Source organism: Trichosurus vulpecula, chromosome 8 (assembly GCF_011100635.1).
Source record: "Trichosurus vulpecula isolate mTriVul1 chromosome 8, mTriVul1.pri, whole genome shotgun sequence".
Classification (NCBI taxonomy): domain Eukaryota; kingdom Metazoa; phylum Chordata; class Mammalia; order Diprotodontia; family Phalangeridae; genus Trichosurus; species Trichosurus vulpecula.
Genome location: NC_050580.1, coordinates 266,259,384 through 266,275,779, shown reverse-complemented (window position 1 = coordinate 266,275,779; position 16,396 = coordinate 266,259,384). Strand labels below are relative to the sequence as shown.

At 34.3% G+C, this 16,396-nt stretch overlaps 1 protein-coding gene across 4 annotated transcripts in view; it reads left to right on the top strand.

Moving 5' to 3' along the window:
- The window catches only part of HECTD1 (HECT domain E3 ubiquitin protein ligase 1), a 104,638-nt gene that overhangs the window by 46,775 nt on the left and 41,467 nt on the right, over nt 1-16,396 (top strand). For all 4 annotated transcript variants that reach the window (XM_036736766.1, XM_036736765.1, XM_036736763.1 and 1 more), the window contains exons 9-18: nt 766-880; nt 1,400-1,574; nt 3,004-3,142; nt 3,344-3,514; nt 3,984-4,206; nt 11,273-11,536; nt 11,640-11,716; nt 13,713-13,847; nt 14,697-14,843; nt 15,600-15,694. In XM_036736766.1, the coding sequence (XP_036592661.1) occupies nt 766-880; nt 1,400-1,574; nt 3,004-3,142; nt 3,344-3,514; nt 3,984-4,206; nt 11,273-11,536; nt 11,640-11,716; nt 13,713-13,847; nt 14,697-14,843; nt 15,600-15,694 (1,541 nt within the window). The remainder of the gene's footprint in view (nt 1-765; nt 881-1,399; nt 1,575-3,003; nt 3,143-3,343; nt 3,515-3,983; nt 4,207-11,272; nt 11,537-11,639; nt 11,717-13,712; nt 13,848-14,696; nt 14,844-15,599; nt 15,695-16,396) is intronic.

The following is a 16,396-nucleotide window of genomic DNA, read 5'->3' as shown; positions in this document are numbered from 1 at the left end:
GGAAGAGAGCAGTATTTGAATAGGTATAAGATATTTTAGTATTATAATGAAACTAGTTTTGATGTTGCAGAATCCCTGAATGGATCTCAGGGACTACCAGGGATCTCAGAATTATACTTTGAGAATCACTGGATTAAAAGATGAGGAAGCTCGGAGGCAGGCAGATCAATCCAGGCGCAGGTAATTAAGACCTGTAACAGGCTAGTGAGGTTGACGGTGCAAATGAGCAGATGTGAAAGACGTTGTGAAGTAGGTACTGATATGTCATCTTCTTTTTCATGAAAAGAATAATAGAATTAAAGTTTTAGTCCCAGGTAATTTGGAAAATGGTGGTGTAATTGCTTGAGACAAAGAACTTGGATGTGGGATGTTTTAGTGATTTGAGTTTGGAACATTCATTTTTTTTTTTAAGGGACAGGCTGTCCCAAGTAGAAAATATAGTTTGAACGGGGCAACCAGAATATATGCCATCTTGGAGTGGGGGGGAGGGTAGAAAATGGGAGAAAATTTGTAATTCAAACTCTTGTGAAAATCAATGCTGAAAACTAAAAATATTAAATAAATTAAATAAATAAAGCACCAAAAAATATAGTTTGAGATCTGGTATTGAAACTTAAATTTTAGGACTTTTGATTCTGATACACTCAGGGATCGGAGTTTGGGTCACATAACCTTTCAGTTCCTTTTAGTGACGATTCTTTAAATTTCTAGGAATGTAGTACTCAAAATCATTGTTACTCATTAAATTTTTTTTTCTCATACTAGACCCTGTTAAGACATGGTGCAAACCCTGATTTAAGGGATGAAGATGGGAAAACTCCTTTAGATAAAGCTCGAGAACGAGGTCACAGCGAAGTCGTTGCTATTCTTCAGTCTCCCGGTGAGTGATGACCTTCCTTCTTTTCAGTAATGTTCCTTAAACTTTCCAGCCCATTTGGCTTTTTCTTTTCATCACATTGTTCTATTATTTACATGGAACTTCAGGTTACCGTTTTGTAGTTATTTGCTCCCAAAGCCGATTCATTATTGATCTCTTTTTTTTTGCAGGGGGGAAGGCAGGGCAATTGGGGTTAAGTGACTTGCCCAAGGTCACACAACTAGTAAGTGTGTCAAGTGTCTGAGGCTGGATTTGAACTCAGGTCCTCCTGACTTCAGGGCCGGCGCTCTACTCACTGAGCCACCTAGCTGCCCCGCATTATTGAGATTGACAACTTTTTAAATATTCTGTATTAACAAAATGAACAGTTTGATAAGTAAAAATTACTGAATCAGGATTTCAGTGACAGCATAGACTTTTTAAGTGAGTGATAATACAAACTTAAATTTGGTCGAACACTTAAGTTTTTTTATAAAAAGTTCCAGAAATGTATTTTATTGACCGATGCCTACTGGTTTAAAGGTGACTGGATGTGTCCTGTCAATAAAGGAGATGATAAAAAGAAGAAAGATGCAAATAAAGATGAAGAAGAATGCAACGAACCCAAAGGAGATCCAGAGATGGCACCAATATACTTAAAAAGATTATTACCAGTCTTTGCGCAAACATTTCAGCAAACTATGTTACCTTCAATCAGGTAAATGATTCGCATGTTCATCATTGTCTCACATTAATGTTAAGTTTGGGGCTGGATAGCTTTGTTTTTGTGGCTCCTTAGGGAAACCAAATACAGTCGTTATAACTTTAGGACAAACATCATAGGAGAAGAAAACTTAGAGAGTTTGTTTTCTAGGCGCTGAATTACATTCGATTATTTACTAGTCAGCTTGATCATCTTTTTAAGAAAATACTTATTTCTTTTATGCTAAATTCATCATTTGCCCCAGGTTTCCAGACTCATTTCTCAAAGTCCTTTATGTGCATCTCCATTGTTTTCTTATGAAATTAATCCAAAGGAGCAGGTTTTTCTGTTCAAATTATTACGTGTATAATGTCCTTTAGCATTTCAGCCTGTTAAGGTCTTGGGAGAGAAATGGGAATTCCATTCTAGCTGTTATCGTCTGTTTAACAGTGTTTGGTGATATTCTTGGGCGTAATTATCCAATAGATTTGTTCTCGCATTTGCTCCTTGAAAAGTTAATTGTTTCGTAATTGCTTCCTGAGTGCTTATGTACTTTACAGTGCTGTTGTTTTTAAAAAATATGAAATGGAGTATTTTTGTGCATTTTATAATTTTCCGTTAGCTTATATTCTCCAAAAAATACTTCTTAATTTTGATACTGCTTTCCTTCTTTAAAAAATTACTGTAAATTGCTGCATTGCCCCCCACTGCACCCTCTCCTTGGAAAAACAAAAAACCACAAAACATATATCGTCAGGCGGAATAGATCAGCACGTTGGTCGTGTCTGAAAATGCCTTATTCTGTTTCTCTAGTTCACAGCCAAGTGCTGTTCAGTTATGAGGCAGGCTTCAGCATCCTTCCTTTGCAGTCAGTAGTGATGATCAAAGTCCCAAAATTTTAATTTTTTTCTTTATACCATTGTGTAAATTGACTTTCAAGGATTGTTTTGCATTACGTCAGTTCATGCAAGTCTTCCAAGTTTTCCTGACTTCAGATTTGTTTTTTTATAGTTCATATAATAACATTCCATTACATTCATTAACTACAATTTTTTTTAGCTGTTCCCCAAGTCAGAGGGTGTCAACTTTATTTCCAGTATCTTATTATGCTTTAAATCTTTGATAGTTAAACGATAGTACTATGGGAACATATCAGAAAGCTTTAAAAGTAGTCATGGTCAATAATAACCGAAGTTATTACTTCGTGAAAGAAACCAAGAACATACCTAGCTCGTCCTAAATATGTACCAAGAAACTAAAGCTATTCTTTTGTTGCTTGTGATTTTCACCTTTTGTCCTGTGACTTCATAGCGCTCTTTATGTTTAACATATACACATAGGAATTTGGGAATTTTGAGTATTTGTTACCGTGTAGTTTTTTTTGAGTGATTTTGTTTTTTTTTTCATTTTAGTTTTATGGGAATAATTTGTTTTTATTTTAAAGGAAAGCAAGTCTTGCTCTCATTAGAAAAATGATTCATTTTTGTTCTGAAGCACTCCTTAAAGAAGTTTGTGATTCTGATGCTGGTCACAATTTGCCTACAATACTAGTGGAGATTACTGCCACTGTTCTTGATCAAGAGGTAAGGTATTTAATAAAGCTTTTTTGCTTATATGTTTATTTTTACTTATCTTTACTTACATATATCGTAGAAATTGTATGATTCTCAGGTAAATTCAATTTTGATTTAAATTAGTATGTCATTTTTTATGTGGCATATAATGGAATTTAGTTAATCAAAACTAGTAAGTTTGTTTTAATCACTTTCTCTGATTTTTTGTAGGATGATGATGACGGCCATTTATTAGCTTTGCAGATCATAAGGGATTTGGTAGATAAAGGCGGTGATTTGTTTTTGGATCAGCTGGCCAGGCTTGGAGTAATTAGTAAAGTGTCCACCTTGGCAGGACCTTCTTCTGATGATGAAAATGAAGAGGAATCAAAACCTGAGAAAGTAAGTGAAGAAGCAAAATTTTAAAGGATATTTTGTGGAGAAGGAACATGTTTGTTCCTGTGTAATAATGCTCTTTAAAAGTGACCATAGAACTTGTCGAATGAGTGAGGTTAAGTAACACGCATTAGGTTTCACAGCCGTTTAATGGAAGAACTGGGACTGGAACTGTGTCTTCTCACACCTTGTCCAGTGTTTATTTTGACCATGCTATGCTACTTTTTCTGTGTCACTGGTCTTATATACTCACAATTTAATTAATTGTTTTGGTTTGGCCTAAATACTTGTCATATTTATGGGATGTTAATTTCCAGTATATGAATACATGCGTTTACCTTTATATTCGAATGTTATTTAGAAGTTTTTTTATATCTTAAATTTATCATTTGTTGATCAGATTTTGTAAATGCTTTCTAAATTGTTGTAATTCAGATTATTTTCCTAGTTTCATTTAACTTTCTTACTTGTATAGGAAGATGAACCACAAGAAGATGCTAAAGAATTGCAGCAGGGTAAACCATACCATTGGAGAGACTGGTCAATCATCAGAGGACGGGATTGCTTGTATATCTGGAGCGACGCAGCAGCTTTGGAATTATCTAATGGCAGCAATGGGTGGTTCAGATTTATCTTGGATGGGAAGCTTGCCACAATGTATTCCAGTGGCAGTCCTGAAGGGGGATCTGATAGTTCAGGTAACAAATTATTTTCATCCTAAGGTCTATTTTAGATTTGTTATTGTTAAGGCTAGTTTTGTAAAGAAGTGATTTTTAAAAAAAAAAATTCACAGTACTGTCACGGACTTATTAATCATCCACGTTCTATATCATTAAGCAGAGTTGGCATTCAAACCCAGGTCCTTTGCCTCTACAACCAGCTGTCATTGTACTACATGGATTCTTTTCACCTCGTTTTGGGGTTTTCACTTATCTTGTGACTAAGCCCTGGTGGTATCCAGCTAGACCTCTGTGAGTCCTAGGGAAATAGTATTTATATATGTAATTTGCCTTACCCTTTTTGTAGCTTGGTTGTGCCCGTGGACCTACCCATGGGCTGTGGGCATGGTATCTTATGTAGCACCCATAGCCTCCTTATCCCTGTGGTCTGACTCGCTCAACCCTAACTTGTCCACAATAGGTCGGAGATATATTTCCTTCCCACCTACAACCCTGTTGTAACCTACCCCATCAGGGACCTGGCCACAGATACAACTATGCTACTATCAGATTCTCTCTGGATTTTTTTTAAATAATGTTTTGTTTTTTTCCCAATTACATATAGAAACAATTGTAAACATTCATTTAAAAAATTTTGTGTTCCAAATTTTCTTCCTCCCTCCTTCAACTCCTCCTGAAACGGTAAGCAATTTGACATAGAAATATGTGTACAATCATGCAAAACATATTTCCATGTTAGTCCTGCTGTGAAAGAAGATGCTGACTAAGAGGAAAAAAAACCTTTGATTTGCATTCAGACACCATTAGTTCTTTCTTTGAATGTGGATCGCGTTTTTTACCATGGGTCTTTTGGAATTGTCTTGGATCATGGTATTGCTGAGAATAGCTAAATTATTTACAGTGGATCATCAGACAGTAATGCTGTTACTGTGTTCAGTGTTCTCCTGGTTCTTCTCACTTCACTTTGTATCAGTTCATGTAAGTTTTTCCAGGTTTTTACTGAAATCGTCCTGCTTGTCATTTCTTATAGCACAGCAGTCTTTCATTATAATCATATATTTGTTCAGTCTTTCCCCAATTGATGGGCATTCCCTCAATTTCCAATTTTTTGCCACCACAAAAAGAACTGCTCTAAATCTTTTTGTACAAATAGGTACTTTTCCATTTTTTTGGATCTCTTTGGGATGCAGACCCAATGGTGGTATTGCTGGATCGAAGGGGGCGCACAGTTTTATTGTCCTTTGGGCATTCTCTCAGGGTTTTAGTATTAAGCAGGAATAATCAAAACACTATATAGAAGACGAAGAATAGGAATTAATGAAACATTAATAGATGGCAAGAACAGGAATAATCAAATTATGATATAAACCTGGGTCACACTCAACAACCAAAAAACTGTTTGGGGGGTGGGTTTGGGGAGTGGATAAATAGAAGATTTACAAAGCAAGGAGGCAGATATGTGGGATAAAATAGGAAAACTCTTGTATCTGGAGCACTCATGACTCTAGATATCAGGCTTTAATGTTCCTGGGGCAACTTTAGGTAACACTTTGCAGTATATCCTGTCTGCTAGTTAAAACTGCCTGTCTGCTTCTCTGGGATCCTTTTGGCCTTTTTTGCTCCTCTTGGGCTGTTAAAGCAACGACAGACTCTTTTGGTGCACATCTCCTCTTGGTAGAATGCTGAGGATGTGTTAGGTTCTCCATCACATGCATGTGCCATAAACTGTTAAAATATTCTCAAATTGACAGGCTCCCTTTCCCAGTTTCTTGTTTTTTGTTACCACAAAAGGAGCTGTTATTTTTGTTCATTTGATTCTTTTTCCTCTTTCTTTGATCTCTTGGCAGCATTACTAGGCCAAAGGGTATACATAGTTTAATAACCTTTTGGACATTATTTCAAAATGCTTTCCAGGGTGGCTGGAATAGCACAGCTCTACCAACAGTACATTTAATGTACTTATTTTCATGTAGTCCTTCCAGCATTTTACATTTTCCCTTTTTGTCAATTTTGCCATTCTAGTCCATGTGAGGTGGTACCTCGGTGTTGTTTTAATTTACATTTCTATAATTATTAGTGAATTTCAGAACATGTTTTCATATACCTATTGATAGCTTAAATTTCTTCCTCTGAAAACTGCCTATTAATGTTCTTTGATTATCAGCTGGAGGATGGCTCTTGTTCTTATAAATTTGAATAAATTCCATGTACATGTATATGTGTACATATATTTATACATATACATTTATGTATGTCTATTTTAGTAATCAGATCTTTATTACAGAAATTTGCTACAAAGATTTTTTCCAACTTATCTGCTTCTCTTATAATTTTACCTCAGTTGTTTTTGTTTTTATATATAAGAAAAGAACTTTCCAATTTTTTTGTAATCACAGTTGTCCTTTTTCCATTCTGTGATCCTCTCTATCTCTTTTTTGGTAATAAATTCTTCCGCCTCCATAGATCTGATGTTTTTTGATGTCACACTTTATATCTAAATCATTTACCTGTTTGGAGCTTCTCTTCATACATGATGTAAGATGTTTGTCTGTGCCTAGTTTCTGCCAGACTTCTTTGTAGTTTTCCCATCAATTTTTGTTAAATACTGAATTCTTGCCCAGTAGCTGAGATCTTTAGGTTTATCCAACTCCAGCCTTCTGTGCTTCAGCATGTTGTGTTCTGTTCCACTGATTCACCTCTCTGTTTCCTACCTGGTACCAAATTGTTTTAATAATTCCTGACTTCTTTATAGCTTCGGTACAGTTTGAGATCTGGTACTGCCGGGCTCCTTTCTTTCCCGCTTTATTTCATTGTTCTTGATGTCTTGATGTTTTGTTCTTCAGGATGAATTTTTGCTATTTTTAAAGCTCTATGAAGTAATCCTTTGGTAGTTTGGTATCGTGCTGAATAAGTATTTATTTAGTTGTGTTGTCATTTTTAGTATGTCTTGACCTACCCATCAGCAGTTAATATTTTTGCGTTATATATGTCTGTGTAAAGAATGTTTTAGAATTGGGTTTACAGGATTCCTGTGTTTTTCTTGGCAGAGATATTCCCAAGTATTTTATACTGCCTGTAGTAATTTTAAGTGGAATTTCTTTTTCTTCCTGCTACATTTTTTTGCTATAAATAATGTAAAGAAGTGCTGATGATTTGTGAGTTTATTTTATATATTGAAACTTTGCCTAAGTAATATTCTTTGAATTGGTTTTTTAGTCAACTCTAGAGTGCTCTATGTAAATCATCCTATTTTTGCAAAAAGTGATTATCTTGTTTCCTCTCCATGTAGACTTAGTCTTCCTTCAATTTTTTTTCTTGTCTTTTTTGCTATAGATAGCTTTTTTTTTTTTTTTTTTTTTTGCAAAGGGGAAGGCAGGGCAATTGGGGTTAAGTGACTTGCCCAAGGTCACACAGCTAGTAAGCGTGTCAAGTGTCTGAGGCTGGATTTGAACTCAGGTCCTCCTGACTCCAGGGCTGGTGCTCTGCTCACTGCGCCCCCTAGCTGTCCCTGTAGCTAACATTTCTAACATGATATTAACAAACTATGGTAATAAGGTCCTTGCTTCCCCCAGTGTCTTATTAGAAAGGCCTCTCTCTAGTTCATCCCTGCTGTAGATAGGGATTTGGTTTCAGGTAAATAACTACTTGTTATATTGAAGAAAGTTCCATCTGTTCCTGTGTTTTCTAGTGGTTTTTTTTTAATAGAAATACTGTATTTTGTTAAAATCTTGTTCTTTATCTGTAAGTATAAATCACAGATTTTTATCCTTCTAGTTACCACTATATTCAGTCTTGTTTGTGGTTTTCCTAATAATGAACTGGTCTTGCATTCCTGATACAAATTCGTGCTAGTTATAGTGTATAATTTTTGTGATATCTTGTGTTTTCTTGCTAATATTTTATTAAGATTTTTGCACCAATATTTACTAGTGATGTTGGACTATAGTTTTCTTTCTCTGTTTTGACTCTCCTTGGTTAGGTATCAAGACCACATTGGTGTTGTAGGAAAAATTTGGCAAGACCCTTTCTTTTATTCTTTTTTTGAGACAATTTATCTGTTATTGGAATTTATTGGACTTTAAATGTTTGATAGAATTCTCCCATAAATCCATCTGTGCTTGGTGGTTTTTTTGCAGGGAGAGATCATATCTAGCTTGTTGAGTTTCTTTTTCAAAGATAGGATTATTTTAGTCCTCTCTTACCTGTTCTGTTAATCCGGACATTGTATATTTCTGCCAATATTTATCCATTTCAGCTAGATTTTTTTGGCCTATAATTGATCAAGATTGTTCCTAATAATTTCGTTTATTTCTTCCTTATGGGTTGTGAATTCATCCTTTTCATTTTGAAAAGGTAATTTGGTTTTCTTTTTTTTTAAAGATCAAGTTAGTTAATGATTTAACAGCGTTATTGGTTTTGTCAAAAATTAGCTCCTGGATTTATTAATTAAATGGCTTTTCTTTCAGTTTTATTAATCTCTCCTTTGATTTTAAGGATTTCTATTTTGATGTTTAATTGTGGGGGGCAAGAGAAAGATAAGAAAGATACTTTGTTGCTTTTCTAGTTTTTTAGTCACATTTCCATTGGTTGATCCATTCTTTTCTCTCTTTTTTATTGATGAAACTATTTGGAGAGAGAAAATTTCCCCATAATATTGCTTTGAATGTCCCCTGAATTTTTGGTATTTTGCCTCATTGTTGTCATTATCCTTAATGAAATTGTTTTTAGGACTTGTTCTTTGACACGCTTATCCTTTAAGATTAAAGTTAGTTGGGCTCCAGCTAATTTTTAATCTTTGCTTCAAAAGCCCTTTTTGAATAGAATTTTTATTGCGTTATTGCCCATAAAAGATGTGTTTCCCATTTCTGCTTTTCTACATTCATTTTTGATGTTTTTATGCACTAACATGTGGTTATTTTTTGTGAAGGTGCCATACACAGCTGAGAAAAAGGTATGCTTTCTATCCCCATTTATTATTCTCCAGAGGTCTGTCGAATCTAAGTTTTCTAAAGTTTTATTCAGGTTCTTCATTTCTTTTTTGTTTAATTTTTGGTAAAATTTGTCTAAGTCTGAGAGGAATGAATTGAGGCCCCCTGATGTTAGAACTTTTACTGTCTATTTTTCCCTGTAACTCAAATAATTTTTCCTTTAAGAATTAGGTTGTTATGCAATTCCTTTAATAGTTTCCTTTTAGGAATTCGGTTATTAATTCATTGTCTATAATACTTTTAAGCAAAATATAGTTTTCCTGTTTATTTCTTTTAATTAGGTCTATTTTTGCTGTTGCTACTTCTAAGATTATGGTTGCTAACCTTTTTATATCAGCTAAAACATAATAGATTCTGCCCCAGCCCTTTATTTTCACTCTATGTGTCTCTGTTTCATTATGTTACTTGTAAACAACATATTGTTAGATTCTGATTTCTTATTCTTTTGCTATTGATTTCCCTTTTTGGGTACGTTCATTCCATTTGCATTCACAGTAATGATTCCTAACTCTGTATTTCCCTCCAGCCTGTCTTCCTACTTATCATTTTTTAAAATGTTTTTGAAAAGTTCTTTTTAAAGTTCTTTTCTCCTTCTCAGAAATCTGTTTTGCTTCTGATCACTGTCCTCCCTGCCCACTCTTTTGTGGCCACATGTACCTTCCTAATTCCCCTGTGGATCTGTGGCCTGGAAATGGATCATGAGTAGGAATGTGCTAGTAAATATTTAACAACTAGCTTTCTGAAAAAGAAATGTGCTCATGACATGCTTAAGTTTACTTATTAACACTTTCTCCTTCATTCTGACAAGAAATAAAATAATCAAGCTATGATTTTTTGTAGCATTTGCCTATTTCTGAGGTAAATTCTTGCACTTAAAATTTTGAGCTGGCACCCTTGGTAGTATAGGACAGAGCTGTCTGTTGGTATCCATTCCAGCATCCTGTAATAGTAGGAAACGTCTTCCTGCCTCCTCTTCTTCCTGTTCTGTTTTCAGTCTTCGAGTGACCTACTCCTAGCTAGACCTGTCCTCTCTGTCTGCAGACCTCTCTGTCTTCTTAGAACTACTTGGCCTGGAAAAATGACTCACTTTTTTTTTTTTCTTGGATTTCCCCATAGGATTTGGTCTGGTGTGTTTTCTGTATCTCTGTGGATAGGTTATTTTAGGGGAACTTGGCTGTTACTTGGCCACCTTGATTATGCCTCTTTTGCCTCCCCCCTTCCCCAACTCTTCAAATAACAGGGGATTCTCCTTTGGCCAGTCAGTTCTCAATGAAGATGATCTTTTTTTTCACAGCAAAGCTGATGTAAGTCCAGTCTTTCCCCTTCTGTTTCTTCCTCTCACACCACTGAGTGCAGCAGGTGATATTAGGGAGTGCTGATCCTGGATAGCCAGCTCTCCATGGGGGGGAAGGGGGTATTCAGCTGGATGCTTTCAGCCTCTGCAGACCCCAGCCAGCTTGAGGTAGCCCTCTAAGCTTACTCAGCCTTGCAGTTGGGGGCATTCTGTCCCCTGTAAGCTGCTTTTCTTGTAGCTTCTTGTGACTTCTGTCTCTGACTCCTGTGTTCAGTTTCTTCCTCTTCTCCATGTCCATCCTTTCTGTTGGCTTCTTCTCCTGAAGTTTTTTCTGTGGCTTCTGATTCCTCATAAGTACTAACTCATCACTAATTAATGGTATGAAATGTACATTTCTAACTGTGCTCATATAATCTTCCCATACTCTGTAAACAGTTATTTGATTCTTTTTTTTTTAACCTTTGAAAAAAATGAAAAGTTATGCATATTTGCCCTGTAGTCATCATTACCTCAGGCATTGCTCTGCCTTCAAAAAAGGTCTCTCAGTACATTCATCTAAAGGGCAGTTCTGTATCTGGTCTTCACAACAATCTGACTCCCTTATTTTATATCTGAGAGGCTCTTCTTAAATTGATTTTATAAAATTTCATTATACAGATGTTCTTTTTCTGACAATTTTGGCAATGAAAATGTTCATATGAAAAAGGAATTCACTTATATTATGGAAATATCTTTTAAAGAAAGACAGAGCTTTAAAAGGACGAAAGCATTAAATGTAACCACTTTTTTTTTTCCTTTATAGAAAGCAGAAGTGAATTTTTAGAGAAGTTACAAAGAGCACGAAGCCAAGTAAAGCCATCTACTTCAAGTCAACCTATACTTTCAGTTCCGGGACCCACTAAACTTACTGTAGGCAATTGGTCACTAACATGTTTAAAAGAAGGAGAAATTGCTATTCATAATTCAGATGGTCAGCAGGCTACAATATTGAAAGAAGATCTGCCTGGTTTTGTCTTTGAATCTAATAGAGGAACTAAACATTCATTTACAGCTGAAACGTCTTTGGGTAAATATATATATGTATACACATATATATTTAAATTTTAACAGGTAAGAATTCATGTAATACTTTGCATATTCGGTATGTTGATATTGTATATTTTTTGCAGGATCAGAATTTGTCACTGGCTGGACTGGCAAAAGAGGAAGAAAATTGAAATCTAAATTAGAGAAAACAAAGCAAAAGGTATTTTTCAAGGAATATTTTTTTCTCTTTGTATTAAAATTATTTCTAAAAGTTTTAAGCTGCAAGTTATGAAGGTTTGAACACATCAATTTTTATGATATAATTTTTGCTATTTTTTCCTACGTTTACTATTTTCATCTAATTTTCTTCTAACCTCTAACTAAATTTCTTATTTCTAAATATCCATGTATCTAGTGCTGAATAACGTGTTTTCATTTTATCTCTTGTAGTGGCGATAAAAAGCCACAATGCAGCAAACAGTTTAATTTTAAGGTTTAGAGGAATTTTTTTTGGAGGGAGTGATCTTACTCTTCTAAGATTTGGCACTAGTGATAGTAATTTATTTTAATGGGCATAATTTTTAACAAATTTTTGTTTCTTATCCCTGATGTGATGTGATATGGTGTGAATGTGATCCTGTAATTCCTGCATAATAGAAATGAGCAGGAAAGCAATTTGGATTTGTAAAAATATTTTACTTCTATATTTATTTTGTGTCATTATAGCTCTTACAAGTATTAAGGGTAGGTAGAGTGTCATGGCTGAACTTTCTTCTACTTTGGGATGCAACAAATCTTTTTATGAGAATGATATCTCTATATTTTAGGTGACCATATTCCAAAAGGGACTTTTTTATAACATATTCTATCACATTTTTCTAGGACTTGAAATGCTAGCCAAATTAAATGTGTCTGTGTGTGCATGCCAGTGCATGCACATGAACACATTAACAGCTTCGTTTAGGGTTAGTAGTAATGTGTTTTGTGAAAATGATGGCCCTTTGAGATAAATTTTTATGTAGTAGCATAACACTCTGACAATTTGTTTTAGCTCTTTATTCCAGATTTATGATATGATACTCTTTCTGGTGTGTTATACTGTATCTTTCACAGTCTTTTGTTGATATGTAGTAAGATTGTTAAAAAAAATGTGATTAAGAGGGAAATGGGTAAATTTTTTTCTCCTTACCATTTGAACTCCTGTATAGATTATATTCAGTTGTCATTAAAATAAACAACATTGATTCTGCATGGTTCCATGGATTGCAAACCATGGTTTGCATTTGTAGAAATTTTTATTACAGAATGACTTAGAAAACACATATCTTAGGTTTGCGAAATCTGTGGTATTTTCGGTGAGCTAACTTTTTTTTCTCCTCCAAATAGTCTTTATTTAGTTTGAATGAGAAGAAATGACACCCCAAAATTTTAATATGTATAGAAATTATATAGATTAATAAGATACAAATTAAACCTAAATCATATGAGAAATAAGATCATGGAAACTTAAAAGACATTTTTTAGTTTTTATTGATATTTTTGTTTATATCACCTTTCCATCTCTTTCCTCCCTTACTGAGAGCCATCTATTATAAAAAACACAAAAGAGAAAAAAAAAATAAATGAAAACTGAATACATTATCTCACATCTTTGGTGTCCAACCTCTGTTTAAAGGGGAGGGAGATGCATTCTCATAGTTGTTCTTTGAAACCAACCTTGGTCATTCTACTTCCTTAACATTCATTTTCAATTTTGTTGTTGTTGGTGGCAGGCTTTCCATTTCCATGTTGTGATTGTTGTGTTGCTTTCCTGGTTGTGTTTATTTCATTTTGCATCAGTTCACATAAGTCTTCCCAGTTTTCTTTGTGTACTGTGTAGCAGTATTCCATTTCATTTGTGTACCATAATTTTTTTGCTGTTCACTAATTGGTAAGTTTCTGTTTTGTTTCCAGAAGAACATAGAACTGTAAACTAAAAAATTAACTCCAACAGTGATTTTGCCTACTGACATGTTGTTAGTCTGATGATACCCAAGTTATGTTAAAAATTTGATGTGCATGAGTAAGAGTGATAGAGTTTTGTTTGTAAGCTGATAGGAAAAAAAACCCAAGTTGTCCGTGACTGTATTAAAGCTCTAATATTTTATGAAGAGTAAAGGAAAGATGAGGCAGATTTATTAAATGTGTAAAAACAGTTTGTTTTTTTTTTTTGCTAGGTGCGAACTATGGCCAGAGATTTGTATGATGATCACTTTAAAGCTGTTGAAAGTATGCCTCGGGGAGTGGTGGTAACACTCAGAAACATAGCAACTCAATTAGAATCATCCTGGGAGCTTCATACAAACAGACAGGTGAGTTTAATGACTAATAAATCTTAACAAACATCTTAACAGCGTTCTGCTTGTCTGTGTTCTATTCTGAACGTGCTTTTGTTCTCTTCATTGTATTTAAAAAAAATTATTGGTTGACTCTTTTGGTATCTTATCACTATCCCACCAACTCCCCAAACTGTCTTCCAACCTGATATCCCCTCTCCAAATTAAAAGCTGTGCCTTGTAACGATTAAGTATTTAATCAAAATATCCTCAGAAATTGTCTCATTTGGTGTCTTTAACATCAACTCTTGCAAGAGAGCTTTTCTTGATGAGAGTTCTGAAGTTTTCCGCAGTTGTTTTCTTTTAAATTGTTTTAGTCATTCTGTAGATTGTTCTGCTTTTATTTACTTTTCTTTGTATTGGTTCTTCCGGTTTTTTCTGAATCTGTCATTTCTTATGCTACGATAATTTTTTCACATTCTTTGTCCATTTCCTGTTTGTTAGGCATCCCTTTTGGTTATCAGTTCTTTGATATAACTATTTTTTTTCTTTCTTTGATCTCTTTGGTGTATAAGGCTAGTAGGAATTTAATCTCTTTTCAACATTTAGAAGTGTTTTGAATATAATTTCAAAGCTCTACAGTTTCCAAATTTAAAAAAAAAATCAATTCACAGATCCACCAGTAGTTTAATATGTCATATCAACATACTTGTCAAGAAGCTGGGATGGAATTTTTCCCCTCTGCCTTTGTATTCAGAGAAGTATGAAAAGAATTGGCATATGATATAGAAATCCATTTATTACCAAGGTTGATAACGTTTGAATTAAAATAGGAACTTTGGCCTTCGCTTATTTATTCCTTTACCTACTGTGTTTTCTCTTTAGTGCATTGAGAGTGAGAATACTTGGAGAGATTTAATGAAGACAGCTTTGGAAAACTTAATTGTACTCTTGAAGGATGAAAACACTATTTCACCATATGAAATGTGTAGTAGTGGTTTGGTGCAAGCACTTCTTACAGTTCTGAATAATGTAAGTCTGTTCTTGGGTATAAGTGGAAAAGTAGGCTATAGTAAATGGAATCACTTAGTATTGTATTTAAATTCTCATTCTCCGTGTTAAAGACTCTTCAGAAACTAAAATATTAAAATTATTAAGTATAAACTCTATAATATCCGATTTTAAAAAATTGAGTAAAAGATTCAGTAATAAATTTATTGACCGTTTTTTGTTCAGTTTTAATGAATCTCTATTTTTTCCCCTTTTTCTAGTAATTGGAATATTTGAAAACTATCATTTAGTCTAGAATTTGATCTAATTTATTGATTTATTTTACGTAGTGACAAAGGCAAATGAAATCCATCAGCACTTGCTTTAGTAAATTTTAAGCACTAAGGTTTTCATTTACTGTGTCCCTTAAAATCAGCTTACGAGTTTCCACAAAGGAAATGCACGATTATTTTTGTGTCTGACAATACGACGTGCAGCCTGTTGATCCATGTTTTGAATTTCTCTAAAATTTAAGCAGCGCTTAGTTTCTCTGTCCTTTCTTAGTGATGATCACTTTACTGTCGTAGGCTTAGTAAGGAGAACTGCCTCACGAGGAATTTCATAAAGGGCTCTCAGATAATAGAAAAATATCGGTGGCTAAGTATGTTGAATTTTTATCTTTATTAGAATAGTTTGTCTAGTGAAAACATTTTATGCAAACATGACTGTGATCGCTACCCCATGAGGAAAGAATACTGTTTAGAAGTCTATTATATAATAAGATTGTTTTTCTTTCAGAGCACGGATTTAGAGGTGAAACAAGACTGTAGTCAGCTCGTAGAGAGGATCAATGTTTTCAAGACGGCCTTCAGTGAAAATGAAGATGATGGAAGGTAAGAGCCACCTTTTCCTTTAATTGCTTACGCAGCATAATGCAGCTGCTTAAACAGTTCCATGTATGTGGCTTGCCCTCAGTGAATGATTGAGTAAAACCTAATTTATGTATCTTGTTCTGTGAGTTTGTATGAAAAAAGAAGTCTCCTGGTGTAGTTGAAAGAACTTTTGACTAGAATTGGGGACTTCATGTTCTGCTTATGAAAGGCACTTTCTAGCAACATGACCCAGGGGCAGGCGCCTTAATTGCTGTGAACATCAATTTCCTCGTGTAAAAGGGGGATTATTTTATCTAGAGCAACATAGCAATCTTGGGATATAATATGTATAGTATTCTTTACTTTGAAGTCAAGTATTCCTCGACATCAGATATGCCTTGTAGTAGATGCTTAATAAATATTGAATTAAACACAGTATTTTCTTCATCTATTTGAAAAAATCAAAGAGAGTTTTAAGTTACATGTTATTTGTACAATGCAAACAGTTGACACAGAAGAATTTTCTTTGATAACAGAAATCTTCAAATTACTAAAGCTTTTTTAGGTCTACAATAAATAAAGTTGAATTATGCGTACATGTCTCTGCTTCCTCAGAGATCTGCCAAAAATAAAATATGGTTTCACCATATAGAGAAAGCAGCGTGACTGTGAGGTATTTGTTTAGTAGATAAATAATAAACCAGACTATTTGGGTTTTAATCT